Source organism: Corvus brachyrhynchos, unplaced genomic scaffold (genome assembly GCF_000691975.1).
Source record: "Corvus brachyrhynchos isolate BGI_N302 unplaced genomic scaffold, ASM69197v1 scaffold370, whole genome shotgun sequence".
Taxonomy (NCBI): Eukaryota; Metazoa; Chordata; class Aves; order Passeriformes; family Corvidae; genus Corvus; species Corvus brachyrhynchos.
The window spans coordinates 5,214,629-5,230,567 of record NW_008235977.1 but is presented as its reverse complement, the minus strand read 5'-3'; the positions used below and the strand labels follow the sequence as shown (position 1 = coordinate 5,230,567).

The 15,939-nt window shown below is 39.4% G+C and overlaps 1 protein-coding gene and 1 long non-coding RNA gene across 9 annotated transcripts in view; one reads left to right on the top strand and one right to left on the bottom strand.

Annotated features, from left to right (window-relative positions):
• The first annotated feature begins 369 nt into the window (after nt 1-369).
• On the top strand, nt 370-5,431 carry LOC108445419. Its single transcript, XR_001860271.1, has 3 exons — nt 370-939; nt 1,573-1,875; nt 2,410-5,431. It is a non-coding gene; the product is annotated as an uncharacterized LOC108445419 (long non-coding RNA).
• Nucleotides 5,432-5,914: 483 nt separating this feature from the next.
• Nucleotides 5,915-15,939, bottom strand: part of TFPI (tissue factor pathway inhibitor) — a 176,158-nt gene continuing 166,133 nt past the window's right edge. For 5 of the 8 annotated variants that reach the window (XM_017729081.1, XM_017729072.1, XM_017729057.1 and 2 more), the window contains 5 exons: nt 13,996-14,184; nt 12,809-12,904; nt 12,245-12,337; nt 6,549-6,731; nt 5,915-6,195 (listed from right to left, as the gene is read on the bottom strand). In XM_017729081.1, coding sequence (XP_017584570.1) covers nt 6,083-6,195; nt 6,549-6,731; nt 12,245-12,337; nt 12,809-12,904; nt 13,996-14,184 — 674 coding nt within the window. In that variant the 3' untranslated portion in view covers nt 5,915-6,082. Of the gene's footprint in view, nt 6,196-6,510; nt 6,732-11,422; nt 11,575-12,244; nt 12,338-12,808; nt 12,905-13,995; nt 14,185-15,939 lie in introns of those variants that run through there. The other 3 variants (XM_008630264.2, XM_017729091.1, XM_017729098.1) reach the window with 3 other exon arrangements.

Below are 15,939 nucleotides of genomic sequence, written 5' to 3'. Positions count from 1 at the left end.
CCAGTGATAAAATCAGCTCAACACCTCGCTAACTAAAAATAAACGAAGGTTCTCCTCGTGGCGTTTTTCGGCGCAGATCCCGTATCCCGCGCCGAGGTTAGTGCCAGAGCATGCACACACGCGTTACTATCGCTGCGTTCCGATGGCACAGAACTGCTGCCCGTGGGTACAACAATGAATCCGCTCGGAGCGGCACTCACCACGCGGAGTTTTTACGAGAACGCTTTCAGATGAAGCTGTGAGGAGATGTCTCGCTCAGTCCCTCCGCGGCCAAATGAGAGCGGCGAGAGCGCAGTGCCCCGGCTGGGTGTAATCCAGAGCCCGAGGCTGGCGGCTCTCCCGGCGGAGCAGCGCTGCTGCGGGAGCGCCGGGAGCGTGTCCGATGGCAGCGCGGAGCGGCGGCAGCAGTGAAACATCAGAGCTTCCTGTTACATCACCCGACCCCGCCTGCGGCCGGCGTTGAGTTACTTTTCTCTCCCGAATGGCATGCCCCGGGGAAGCCGGGCTCCCCTGGCATTGGAGCGGGGAGCTGGCCGAGCCCCGGCGCTGCCATCTGCTCGCGGACAGCGCAGCCTCTGCCCGCACCTGGCCCCAGGGCGGCTCCGCTCGGCCGCCCCGACTCAAAGCCGGCGCTCTGAAACCACTTGCAAAATACTCGCTCGCTGCTCTGGAGGAGACCACGGGACCTGTCCTTTCACGTATCGAGCCAGTTAGATTCGTCGTCGTCCTCCTCCTCCTCCTCCAGCTAGACCCAGAGAAACAAATTAGTTTGGACTTTTATTCACAAAGAACACAGGAGAGCTGCATTCCTCCTCAGTATGACTGACCTGACCCACCTCTGCCGGCGACTGCAGGGGCTGCATTACATCCCGTACCGTAAGGGCTGAAAAACTCTACACAGAAATACCTTTATTCCTCAGATGTAAAACAGCTGCAAAGGTCAGATTCAAAATTTCAGTTTCAAGCGGGCGCATTGTTTACAGTGCCACTTTGTTTTGTACCCAAGAAAAAGTCGTATTTAAAGAAATAAGTCTTTGAAGTATCAAGGGTAGAAAAAAAGCAACAGGAACATTAGCATTGCTGCACACATCTCTATGCTATATTTTTCTAAACACTGGTGATTTGAAAGCACAAGTATGAATAAACTGCCTAGTTTGAAAACTGCCATGATAGAGGACAAAACAGAATTAACAGCAGTCTTCCTACTAGCTTCAAAGAACATTATAACAGGAGCTAAAAACGTTTTTTTGAAACCATTTGTCACTTATTTTTATACAATCATTACCTGTACTAAGGACAGAATCTGTGCCCTCCAAGTCAATGGGCAGTTACTGTGTGCACAGGACAACACTATGCTGTAAAATGGGGAGTTCATGGAGCATTAAACTCAAATTATATGAACACCTGGAACACCAGTACTCCTTACGGAACACCATAAAAGCCTCCCAAAAGTCATGCTGTCATAAGGACCTATCAAAATTTTACCACTGAATTTGCTCATAAAAAAAGATAAAATATTCTGCTTGTTTCTCACTACTTGTCACTTATCCACTTTTTTTTTTTTACCAGCAGAATCATATGTGGAACATGCTGTGAACTGGATGAAGGAATTCATCTGGCCATTGATAACATTTTCCTCAAGAAGGAAAACAGCAAGAAACACAAAACTAAGGGGGAAAACCCCCACAAAACAAACAAAAAATACTTCAAACAAAACCCATACCCAATCCAGGGTCAGGAAAAATTGGAAGAGGGAAAAGAGGGGCAGGAATACTGTAAATCCAAATGGCCCCTGGACAACACAAATTTTGAAATCCTACTCCAGGTTTACCAAAAGAGCAGACTTGGATACTCCTTTGGCACATGTGAGCGTTGGTATGTCTATGATCTTACATCAACAGGAGAATGTTTGAGTTCTATAATCAGTGAAGAACTGAGAACTGGCACTCTAAACCTCTAGTCATTATAAACAGATATAAACTGGAGATTAGCTCTGATTCACTCTGATTCTGAACAGTGATGGAAACTAACTTCTCTGAAACAAATGGTGTCACCTCAGGTAGCGGAATTTCATCAGGAGCGAGCCTGATAACATTATTTTAGACCAATTAGGTCTAGATTGTAGATTGCAACATGGTACATTACACAATGTAATTTAGAGAATGATCCATGTATTCCAGCCACGCACACATCTTCAAGACAGGCATCTACATTAGCTAGAGACGTTTATTACACAGGCCATGTTTGATTGGGCTTGTCAAAGTCAATGGAGTTGTGTGCAGGTTTTTTTGTTTGTGGGGACTTTTTCAATTGGTTGGTTGCTCTGGGAGTTTTTTGGGTTTATTTTTACAAAGTCTTATGTTCTACTGATTTAGGTAACATTAAAACTTGCTTATTCCTACCCTACAGATACCTGAGACCCCTCATCTGGTGCAGTCCGCACTTCAGAGAGCAGTGGCCCCCAGCACTGCTGCATCTCCCCGTCCTGTGGCTGCGGGGAACGTAAATCACACCCGTACAGGCTGCCCTGGTTACCGACAGCGGAGGAGGGAGCAGTTCAAGGGGACCTAAATGTGCAAACGTACCTGCACTGGAACCAAAGAAGGCTTAAAAGCGGGCAAAGCGAATAACTTCAGTGAATTCCCCCTTTTCCATCAGCGCGATCCCGCCCGGCGCTTGCCGCTCCGCCGGCGCCCTCTCGCGGCCGCCCGGGGCATAAACGCAGGCGCGGAAGCTCCGCGCACGGATTCGCCCCGAACTCGGGTACCCATTACCCTGTGTGAACACTCCGAACACACGCGTACAGCTCCACTTTACCTGAACCTCGCTCTTTCTTTAGAGACACCACTGAAAACAACCAGTTAGGAAGCGTAACCCTTTGGTCCCCTTCACTAAGTTTGGAAAGGTGGAAGCTAAAAAGATGAAGACTTGCTCAAAATGTAAATAAAGACCTATCAGCTTTGAGAGAGTAAATGGATTGGAGATGCAGGGAGAAATGCTGGCTCAAGTGAACTGGAAATAAAACTAAAGCAGGGGGTAGAAAATAAAAAGGAGAAAAAGGAGGCCATACCAGTAAAAATATGAGGGAAAAAAACAATGAATAAAAGGACATTAAATTATTTCTCAGAGACATTTTGCTTCATCATCTGCATGGATTAAGGGTACATACCTAGTTGTTGCAGGTCAGATGATATGCAGAAACTCATCAAACCTCTGTAAAATTGCTTCAGCATGTTGGCTGTTATCATACAGAATGGGAGAAATTTCACAGCACCCTGTATTTCCCCTCTAAAGCAACTGGAGCAAATTCTGGAATGAAATGACTGGATGAATGGTCTCTAGTCCAGTGGAACCGTACAGTCGCTGTAACACTTTAGCACAGTTTCGTGTTCTAACTGCTTCACCATTCTGGCACCTGCTCCATATCTTTTCCTGTGTCGTGCCTCAATGATCCCCCTTCTACATTCATCCTTAAGTTATCTTTGGGAAATGCATAGATCTTTTTTCTGATTCTTAGATTTGGTTGTTCTGCAGCTGTGGGAGATACAGGAGCAAAAAGAAGTGAATGAAGCAGAAGGGCACAAAAGAAACTTCTTGTTATGTTGGAGATCATATCACATTGCAGTTTGGACTTCTTTATGGGAAAAAATAGCCCTATGCACTGTAGAACTAAACAAAAAAAAGGCAGGAAGACAGCAGGATACCTGGTGTGGTGGCCAAATGGAGAGCACACACAGCTGAGAGCAGCGTGCACTCAGATCAAATCTTGATTACAATCAAGATTAAGTTTTTACAGTCTGTGACATTGCTGTCTTGATTCTTATTGCACTAAGTAACAAGCCTGACAGATGAATCACTATGAAATGTTTTCTTAGTCAATTGAAACAGAGGTACTGTTGACATGCTACAGGTACAAATTCTCTTCAGTCTCAACAGTGACATAAGAGAGCCCTCCCTGGATCACTTAATTACTGTTACTGCAAAACGTACTTGCTGCTTGTACTACAGCAGCACGAGGAGTTTCTTCAGGACAGTGTAAGTGGGGTAGAAGAGGATGGGACAATACCTGTTAGTCCTATCCTACAGCAATCCTGGGAGGAGTCTGCGCGGTCCTGGGAGCAACTGATCACTGTGAAGAGACCCTGTTAAATTTCAGTAGAGCTCAGTGAGAAGGAAGCTTATGAGAATGGAAAGCAGCCACACAGCCAGGTTTCTGCTGGGACAAAAAAGATGATATTTCTCCTAGACTTCTGTGGGTTTTGTAGGTGTTGAATCCAGGCAGCCAGGGACAAGTTGCTGGAACAAGAGGGAGCCTAAAGCAGAGATACTGTCATGAAATGACTCAGGAATCACAAGATAATGTGCATACAAATTCATCTATTCTTTCCTATCCTTCTATATCTATTGTCTCATTCCAAAACGTTCTGTTTGACAAAGTTAACCATTCTAGTTCGTAATCTAATCAAACTTACAAAGCTTACAAGTCCTTTTTAATGTTCTTGGTGGGACAGCTTAATGAGTTTCACTTTTACATGGAAGCCCAGGATGTTTTAGTTTAATGCCGTTACTTCAGCTCTGTCTCCTCTTTGAGGTACATCATGTAATCTAGCAATTATGTAAATTTTAATACTGGCAGCCTATGGAAAATTGTTACAACTAAGAATGGAAGATCAAATATTTCTACTGGCTTGATCATAAAATGCAGACAAGGAGAGGTGCAGACATTTGTGCCCTCACCTGCATCCCCAGCCAGGCAGACACAAGCGGTATCAGTGTGGAAGCAGGGTAACCATAGCATAAGTGTAAATCCACCCCAAGTGTGCCTGAAGCCACTCGCCTTGGGGAGGCCACACAAACTGCTGTGCTTCAGCAGGTGCCATGGGACAAGTGGGAAGGTCTGGGAGCAGTTTAAGCCATGGGTTCTCCACTAGTCCAAGTATTTAACCTACTGCTCTGCTCCTGTGCAGTGCAATGCACACCTACAGATTCAACTCCTGGTGCATGAAGAACAGGAAAACCTGGAGAGAAAGGTCAAAGTGATGAACCAGAACAGGAAGATATCAAATGGAAACTGAAACTGGGAGATAAAATGAGCCAAACTAATTCTGTTTATAGCAGCCTTTGGAGTTTATAGGTTTCCTGGCAGAGCTGCCCTTGTCCGATTTATGTGGTTATTGAAGTAGGAGTCTTTGGTGCTCATACATTTTACGTGACAAGACACTACGTAAGTGCTCTCTGGTGTACACTCCTGTTCCTTGAGAATTCTTCAAATCAGACTTAATACATCCTAGTTTAAAAGAGCCATGAAAGGACTTAAGCACCAGAAAAGAGATTTGGATAAGATTTCAGTACAAAAATCTGATTTTGCTTATTCCCTCATTCTGATATTTAGAATGTATAATTGCTTACATTTTCAGCAGTAAAGCTTAGCCATGAGTCTAGATCAGTAACAAGGATCAAAGTCAATGATCCCAACATATACATTTTTAAATCTTTGCGAAAATTTGCCACACTGCTTCAAACCTTTACAGCTTTTACACTCCCTGTATGGATTTTGGTGGGTTAATTCTGATCTCACATTCATTTTACAGTACTGTAATTATATGCACTTCAATGGAGTTACATCTAGGCCTTCATAACCTAAAATAAATCTGATTAAAACAAATCCAGTGTCTATTTCCTTTTTATAGCAGTAGACCTATCCTTTAATCAATGATTGAAACAATCACACTTGACAAGTGATTATTCTTTCACAAGTATTATGCTTTCTTTAGTACAAAAATAGAATTCAAAAAGAATAATGGGGTAATAAACTGAATTTGAATCTTGTTTGCATTTTAACCATTCACTCACACCGTTTTTTGTCCTGCTGCATCTCTGACAATTATATACAACCAAACTGCAATTTAAAAGCCTTTGTCAAAGTAAAAGGTAATGTTTATTAACATGATTGAGGAATACATAACAAAAATATAAGCAGCTTAGTAATATATAATCAAAATAATCAGTACGGTAAATATATTTTAAACTGAAGGTTTTCATTCACAGGTGAAGAGTAGTTTACTTCACATTTCCATAAAAATCAAAGTTGCATTCTTCCAGGGATGATTTCCTCGCCCAGGGCCTTTACTGGCTGTTTCTTTCTTTTTTTCTTGATTTTTATTAATCTTCTTTCACCTTTTTTCTTATTTAATCCTAAAGGTAAAAGTAACAAAGTAAGATTAGAAGACATCCAAGATAATCCAAAATGAGAGACAAGGCTTGTTTCAATAAATCTTAAAAAAAAGAAAAAACCATTGTCTTACCTAAGGTCTTCATATGCCTGACCAATGCAAATTTGTCTTATTGCTGTTCTTTTACACTGTACTTACTGTCCTTCCTTCTCTCTCTAGCTCTGTGTCTCTCCTGATTTCCATTTTCACTTTTCTGAGACTTTCAACTTTTACATTTGATCAGGCCAATCATTACTACCAAAAGCGGCAAGAATGTTTTGACCCGCATGATATTTACCTTTTAACGATAGCGGGGGGCAGTATCACTTCCCATACCTTTCTTGCAGATCCTCAAACATGACTTTCTGGAGACGAAATTATTCTCATTCCCACCACAACCACTGTAGCTAAATGGACGACACCTTCCAGTCGAGTAGTTGTAGAAAAATCTCAACTCTTTGGCTCTGCAAAGTCCTCTGTCCATAGGGGTCATGCACAAAGAAGGGATAGGAGGCGGTTCTGGAAGTACCAAGAAAAACAAGGTGACACACAGCACTGCAGGGTTTCAGTTTTATGTCAATATTATTTGGAATTTATGTGAAATTTGCTGGCCAATTTAATTCTGACCTCCTGAAAATCCAAGATACTTGACATAAGCATCTTTTTATGATTACAAAAAATACCATAGTAAAATGTCATTCTGTCTTTGAATTGCCAGCAAAAGCTTACCTGAAAGCTATACCTTTACCTGTATGCTTAGTGGTAAAATTGCTGTTTCTGCTGTAGGAGAGAGCACACAACTTCACGTTGAGGAGTTTCAAGTGAAGCATTTTGTAGAAAGGGAAGTGAGATAAATTAAATGTGGACAGCTTTAAAAATATGGTGAATATTTCTAATAATTAATGGAGCAAATCCCTGCTACACATTCTGAAATCAAGTAGAAGGTAAAAGTACCCAGCATTTCCAATGTAAGATTCAATACCTCAGTGTTGGGTTTTTTGAATGACTACAGAAAACTAGACCTAAGTAACAGGGTCTATCAGGAACCATTGAGCAGTTATAAAAACACAGCTTGTAACTTGCAGAATAAAAGAGTACTGAATGTGAAGAATAAGTGTGCAAATTAATGGAGATGCTGGTGTGTTAGTGCTGCTGTCAGCATTTTACCATTCCGAGGAGATGCTGGTGGTTTGTTCCTTCAGGGTCATTGCAAGTGAGAGTTTGAGAACTGAAACACTGGAGATGAGCCTGAGGTAGCCAAAGGACCTGGGCACTGGAACACGTTCAAGAAGCAAATCCATGCTAGAATTCCCAAACCTGGAAGAACTATATCATCTATCACCCCAGAGTGACTAATACACAAAATTGGAACTGATAAAATTGCTGCACAGGCTGCAAGAAGCTGAATGGGAGCCATTATATCATCAGTTATTTGGGACCCAAAAGAGCACCATTTTCCTTCAGGATGCAGCAGAATTGAGGTAGCTGGGATCTGAATGCATAAATGCAAATATGAAGCCAGTCAGATGGAAGTCTTGAAGATACATAGCCACAGAGAAGTGGTTCAGTGGAAAAGCAAAGTAAAAATTTGAGAAATCATTTGGGTTACAGCAAAGCTGAAGATATCCTGTGGTCACAAAAGTGGGAAGCAGATCAGTCGCTGAAAGCAAGAAGTTATGTATTAACCTGGGCAATTCGGGAGGCTGACAAAATCTCCAAAAAGCACATGCTACCTCTTAGGTGTCTTAGACATAGCACACCTGCTAAAAGAAAGGTTCATCTGACGTGTATAACAGCTGAACTGGTGTGGTGAAAAAGTATGGAAAACTGCTGGGAAAGGAATAGAATGGTGTGTTAGCAACATCATATGATTAAAAAAAATCCTGAAATTCAAAAACCGAGTAATGAGTTGCTTTTTTGAGATAGACTAAGTTAGTTTCAAGTTATAAAATGAGAACCCCTTGATTTCTTTTTATAACTGTGACATTATTAGAAGTCTAAGTTTCACTCTGGGTCCAGAGTTGAAGTCCAGAATGTGATAAAATCTATATTAAACCTACTGGGGTTTTTAAATGAAGTTGGTAATTAAATTAACTAAGGCAATGCTTTTGGTACTGCTCTGAGAACTCGAGCCTGGAACTAATTTCATCTCTCTCTAGCTGGAGAGGATGTTAGTTTTCAAAGCGTATGTCCAGCATAGTTTACATATTTTAACCTGCTAATTTCTGAACCTACAAAGAACAGAGCAGAAAGGTTTGCCAGTGAGGAAAGGGCCAAACAGCACAGGTTTGTTAATTATATCAGTGAGTTTAAATATGTAATTAAATTTGTAATGTAAATTACTTATCTGTCATGTAGGATTCTCTAGTGAGTCCACAGTCCCCTCATGAAGGAGTTCTCACAATGACTGCAAGATTTGGGGAACCATGGAGCCAGTGATGAGGTAAACAAGGACTGCCTGTGTATGTACAGTGCACAGAGAGGCAGCCAAGTGCTATTCAGAATCCCTCTTGTACTCTTCCCAAAAATTATGTTATTCCTTGCCTATATCGTTGTGAGATAAATGCCGCAAAAATCAAACACTGTTCTTGCTTATCTTCAAAATATCTGCATGTTCTTCACTCTCACAGAAGCAATCACCCCATGAAGAAAACCTCCTAATTTTGCCATTTAGAGCCATTTTTTTACAACAAACCAGTATTTTAAAATAAAACCTAAATAACTTATCATAATTTCCTCTCTGCTGAAGACCATAAAAATTACGAATTGATTTGAATATACAGATCACCAAAAGACTTGACTTCAGGTAAGCATAAAACATTCCCTGTGTCATACCCAGCATATCTATTGGCAGGACAATCTGAAAGCCTGTGAGGCAGTGTGTAAACAATGTCACTGGAACATGAAAGCAGGTGAGTTGTCCCTGTTCAGCTCCAGCTCCTAATGCTGTATTTGTGGATGTGATGGAACAGTAAGCTGAGCTATTATGCCTATTGAGTTTCTCTCCCAAATGTTTCCATTTTACAACCTCATTTTTCTGAGAGTTGTTGAAAGGTTTTCTCTCCTGTTTTTTCTATGAAGAAAAAAAGATAATGAAAGAAGTGAAAATCCCACAAACAGCAAAACTACATAAAAAAGAAGAGATACACATTGTATGGTTTAAGATTCAATTCTTATAATACAGCCCTTTCTTGAATCCCATCCCCCTGAGGTATAAACAGATAGCATAATCATAACTTCAGAATCTCTGAAAAAGGCACACAGACTCACATTTATCAGAAATAACCCCAACTCTGCATTGCAACAATAATCCTTATTCCTCAGGCTTTGCAGGGCTTGTGTGACAATGGACCGCTAATTAATCACAGTACAAAACAAGTTTGAAATTATCTTGGGAGGAAAGGGAATGCAGTGAGCACTATTACTCTCTAGACACGAGTGTGTGATGTTCATGAAGCTTCAGATTTATTACCAGATTTTTGGTATGTGCAGACTTCAGCTCCTCATTTCTGATTGCAGCAAAGCGAAAATAAAAGAATCTTCAAGTGGACAGGCTATTACAAAAATAACGACTCATCTGCACTTGAAAATACTCCATAGGTATAAATTGGTGCAGATCCATTAAAGTAAAAAGAACTGTGCCAATTTATATCAGCAAAAGATGACCCTGACTCTGTACTGAGAGCGCTGACAGGACCTGCATCTGTGTGCTATTCCAAATTCGCTGAGCTGAAAATTGACTTTTGATCCTGTCTCCCACTTAAATCTCATAAATCAAATGTAGGTATAGCACTTGCAATTTTCTACCATGGATCACATAAAATGAAAGCTTTGATTCTTAGCCTCACTTTTTCTTAGTTTTCACAGAATAAAAGTTATTATAGTTTTTTTTTTTTTTTACCAGAGTAAGACCAGAACAATCTTCAATTCCTGCAGAAACTTCATCGCTGAGCATGCTAGAAGCTTCATGTCTGTATCCATGGTTTGCTTTATTTGGCCATAGAACAGTTTAATTTTCTGAAGATCAAGAACTATGTTCTAAATCTAATAATCTGATATTGTTACCAAGTTACACATACCAACAACACTTTTTTTCCTTGAAATCAAGATGAAATACAATGTCAGTTGTGAGGTGAGGTATTCTATAAGAGGCAACTCCTTGTAATTTTTTTTTCATGTTTTAATGTAAATTAACTAAATTATATTTAATTTTTTAAATAGTCATTGAAAAAGATATGTAGCCAGGCCGATATACATACAAAATAGGTATCACAATGGCAGATCAGCCACTTTGCCTGTGCTTGAGGAGATGGTCATTAGCCACTTCATCCCAAACAGCTCACCTTGATCCTCACCTCATATGTAACGTCAAATTCTTGTCCCTCCCAAAAGGTTACAGAGAGTTACACTGCACATTTGTGTGACATGTCTCTGCCTTGGAACTGCACTTTATAGCTGTGCCTCTAGAAACAGCAGCAGTGGAGACAATGTTCTCCATGTCTCTGTGGAGAAATCAGCCATTGGCTTTGGCCACACCCTTGCCTTCCTCTCTAGTGGGATTGCACAAAAGCACATGATTTTAGCCCATTCCAGCAGCCTGAAGGGTGCAAGCTAATAAACAAAATAGGAGCAGGAGGCTGGATGAGGCAGACAAGTGCAAGACAAAGGTTATACAGTAGGGAAGAACGTGTTGGGTCTTCAGACTTTCCACTGAAATTCACTAGTCCTTCTAAGGCTGTGCTCCCCACCCGACCCATTCTGCTACACTGACTCTTTGTTCCATCCAATCTTCAATTCTCTCTTACCCTCACCTCTCACTCTCAAATGCTGCTGAGCAGGAAAATTCCCTATTGCTGACACAATCAATCCCCCTTCCATTTCCTCTGAGAAAACATAGTGAATCATGCTCCTTTCCTGGTATAGGTTAGCTGTTTTGAGGAGTCAGGCATTCATATTATGACTAAAAACTTTCAGGGAATGTTCATGTACCTCCTGCCCCTAGACTTATTACCAGACATGATGTAATTCAAATAGTTTTCAGGAAAATAGGTTGGCAAAACTTTTACTGTTTTATATTCATTCATTTAAATAACAGAGTGCATTGATGCTTTGTATGTGGTAAACAAACAATACAACTGTACAAAAACCTACGTCAAACCAGCAGTGCATGTGGATTATAGTGCAGGCAAAAAATAGAGTACAACACAGTACAGATCATATAAAATGCAAAAACCTTAGCGAGTGTCTACGTCATCACTCAGTCCTCAAAAGTACAAGTAAGTGCAAATGCAAAAAACCAACATAAATACTTGGTGAGAATGCTCAGGCTCTTTCCAACTGTTTGTTGTTTCCTCTTGCACAACTGTGGATCATAAAAATGACAGGCCTCAAATTCAATCACCCTGTACAGTGTGAGCAAGCACCAGCCATCTACAGTGGACAGTGTCCAGCTGCTGATACTGTTAAAACCTATCCCTCCTCAGTAAAGGTCCAGAGTCTCATTTGCATTATAATACATAGTGCAAAAATACCTTGGAGCCACATTTTCAATTAATTCATACTCACTGTGATTATACTCAACCAGAAACTGAGTTTAATATGATCACAGTGAAAATTAAAACATTATGGTATTAAATATATTATACTATGCCATAATCTAAAATCCAAATATCATTCTTTTTTAAGGGGTAAAAGGAATTTAAACCACTTGCCTATTAGTTCCTCACAAAAAGTATTCATTTTGATTGAAAGAATTCTGCATCACTGCTTTTGCTCTTTGTGTTAATCAGACCTTTAGGAAGTGCACACTTTTCAAAGAGAACAAGATGTGGTCAGTCTTCCACTTCCTGATATTTATGAAAGATCTGTAAGTGGCAATATATTCCTTTGCTGTGACTTTCCCTGCTAATCAAATCCTTTGGCAAAGATGAAAGCCCATTCTTTAGTCTCAGATATGTCAGAAAACTTGTTGAAATGGAAAAGCAATCCATATAAAAGACTGAGAGATAAAAACTGCAAAAAATAATTCTTACCAAAAAAAATGGGGAACTGGTTGCGCTCCTCCTTTGGGGAACTACTGTTCAGGGCATTGGACTTCTCATCTGGAGCAGTTGGCAACAAATTAACTAAAAGAAAAAAAAAGAGGGAGTTGGTGTGAAACAGTCAATGATGGGATATGTAGACACATCCAAGCTCTGAAAATCAGCTGTGATTGGTACCTGTTGGCCCTGCTCAATGCCACTACTGATGTCAGTTGCCAGGCAACATCTCTAAGTCCCAAAAGCATAGGAAAATGAAGTTGCTGAAACAATTTTGCAGTGGGTTCCTTTTTCTTCCTTAATTTTACTGATGTAAGATTTAGATCATACACAGCTTGGTAAGGCTATTTTTATATTACCAGCAGACATTCTAACCTTTGTAATTGTAAGCCTTTTTCAAAATATGTATTGCTGGCAAGAAAGCAGGTCTGAAGCTACTTTTAATGTTAATGACTTCCCTGTGCTCAGGTATTTCAACTGACATACATGTCTTCAAATAAATGGGAAAATCAAGGAGCATTTAAGGGTTAACTATAAACAACAACAGAAAATTCTTACTAAAAATCCCAGGAGACTGGCTGGGTTCTTCTGCTGGGGAACTACTGTTCACAGTGTTGGGATGCTCTTCTGCTGCAACAGTTGGCAATAAATTTGCTAAATTAAAAAACAAAAAAGGAAATGAAAACTATTCAGGAAAAAAAAAACCCCAAAAATTAGTATCAATGATTCAATACCTCAAAAATAAAAACTTTGATCTATTTAGACCATGGCAACAGCCCCTAACACTCTCTTCTTGGGTGTTAATGCAAATTTACATGGTGTTATTTTAGACTAAAGTCATGAAAAAGAATATTCTGCAGCTTTTAGTCCAGAAGGTTAAAGTGGTATCATGGCCCAGGAAGAAATGCTTCAGCAAAAGTTGGGAAAATGCTCTATATTTACAGTTAAAAAAAAAAAATCTTTAAAAAGAAGCATAGTGGGTCCTTTCTACTTTAAGTGTGAATAAGCTTGAGTTCCCTTTGCCAAAATGACAGCTTATGAAACAGTGCTGGAAAAAGGCCCACTAGAGACAAGCAAGATAAAAAGGTCTGGAGGCTCTTGATGGGAAGATGTGTTTGCCTTATGAATAAAATGATGCATGTTGTGAGGGGAGAGGAGTTCCGAAGGTTACTGTACCCTGATGTAGAACAATTCATTGGAACGAGTAGGACAAGGAAGCAAATGGCTGCTCTGTGGTCAGTCTAAATGGCTTTTGTAGCCTAAGCTGCACAGCCAAATCATTCTGAGGGGACACACAGGTGTCCCATGAATCTTTGGTGGGGAGCTAGCAATACACAGTAAGTTAAATATTCCTATATGGGCACCTCTTGTCATTTCAAGACTTGGTTTGAAAAGAGTATGTGCAGACCTATGGGTTAAAAGCATCTATTAGTGTTTTATGGTATTATAAAGCCAAACAGATGGCAGATTTTAGGTCAACTGTCATGAGAAAAGTAAAAAAGTAGGAGTCCTAATTTTATATAATTATATAGTAATATTCCCTAAATAGTACCTACCATTTTTTACTTCATAATTTACATTTTGGTATTTATATTTAAAAATATGTATAGTTATTGCAAATTTCATATATAAAGTACTGCCACCTCAGGGCACCCTAAATTGCCTTTTTTATGTGCAAAATACCTTCAAAACACACCATTTTTTATTCAAGAGTAAAACTAAGAGTGATAAAACCAGCAACTTACAGTTTTCTTGGCAGGTACTCTGGCACTCCTCCAAACTCCTGAAGTTGTTCTGGTTTCCTAGGCACCCACCATACTTGAATGCTTCACACAATTTTGTCTCTTTGTTGTAGAAGTACCTGGTAAAATAGCCTCGGCAGATTCCAGGGTCTTGGTCGTGGAAGCAGAAGTCAGGCTTTCCTAGAAACAATGCTAAATGATGAGCAGGGTGGGTGAAGAAAAAAACCAAAACGCATCCCAAGACAACAACAGAACTGGAGGGAGTTTACAAAATAAACCTGCGACTTTGGGCTAAAGGCCATCTATAAAATAACTGCTGCTTTATTGTGCTGCTTTTGTTCTATATGTAACACTGCAATATTACACTGGAGCATTATAGGGATTGTCTTGCTCTGTTCAAGTAGCCAGTAAATTACATCTTGAAAAATGACAACTAATGATTCCTTTAAAGTTCCAAAACATTTAACCTCTAAGTTGAAAATTAGCTTTTACTCCGATTTAAAAGAAGATCTGAATCTCAGCTGGATCATGCGCACCTATACACATCCTTGTTATTTATGTTTCAGTCAATGTTAATGTGAATTATACACAAAGCAATAGTCAAACAAAAGAAAAAAGGAACGAGTTTTAAAACAGAACAGGTAAAAATCTAGCAGTGCATTTTGTCTAGGGCAGTTTATCCTTATAAAAGGATACTGGAAACAGGGAGACAAAGCAGCTGTTCTACGAATTTTCAGTCCCAGTTCTGAGTTTGCAATCTGTAACTACAATATCAACCAAGAAAAAGTTAACAAATGAATATTGCATAATTTGACTGAATATCACAGTGTGATATCACATCCTCTGGCAGGGAAGAAAAGCACATAGCCATATGATAATCCCCAAAAGTCAACCTCTCACCGTATTCAGTTTTTTCTTAAAATTGTGTACTTAAAATCATGGTAACAATAATGAAATATATGTGGAGGAATTCTCTGATTCTTGCTAATAGATATTTTGAAATATGATTCTTGTCTGAGCTGACTTGCAGAAGAAAGTCTATTTAACCCCCACATAAGAAAATCGTATCAGATATGACATATAAAGGCCTTGCTTAGCTGTGAAAATTCACAAAATATTGATACTAAAACAGTGTGCAGTGGGCTGCCATTTTATAAAAATTGGTATAGAACAATTACTTTGAAGTTCCTAACATTTTAGAAGTAGATTATAAAGTTGCAAAGAAGTTAATCCTATTACACCTATTTTAGCTAGGTATATATTAAAATCCATTGCTAGAACAAGATTATTATTAAAGGAAATTGATGCACATCTTGATTTTATATAAAATATTATAATAGCTCATAACTAGTGTTTTTCTAAGAATTAATTGGCAATATATTGAATTTCAATTTTTATAATACTTCGTGAACAGTGAAAAATGATTTTCAGAGATCACATGCAAAATTAAATCACTAAAATATTCTTGCATAAAGCAACCAAATCAACTGTTTTAAGCATTCCTGAATAGCTTAATCTTGATTCTTCATTACAAATTTCATTCTCTGCCAGTAAGTGCAATCCACAGTTCAGATGTTGTACCTTTCTTACTACGCAAATGCATTGATGTACACAGACTTAGAAAAGTAAGCTCACATAGAGCAATAAATATGAGAAATATGACATGATGTGCTTTCAACACAGGGAACAAAGGTGAGACAGGTATGTAGACACAGAGCAGCAAGACTCCACCAGAGGAGTATCTGTTCCATACACCTTCTGCTAGGAGCTCACAGACAACAGGAGCTAAAGAAAAAATTCTCTCATCAAACATTGCACAGTACTGTGAAATAAAAGAAAGAGATTATTAGACAGCTATTAACTGAAAAGGGAAGGCAGATAAAAATAAGGGTATGCAAAGTAGAATACAAGATTATGACTGACTCTTAAAAACAGATATCCTTCATT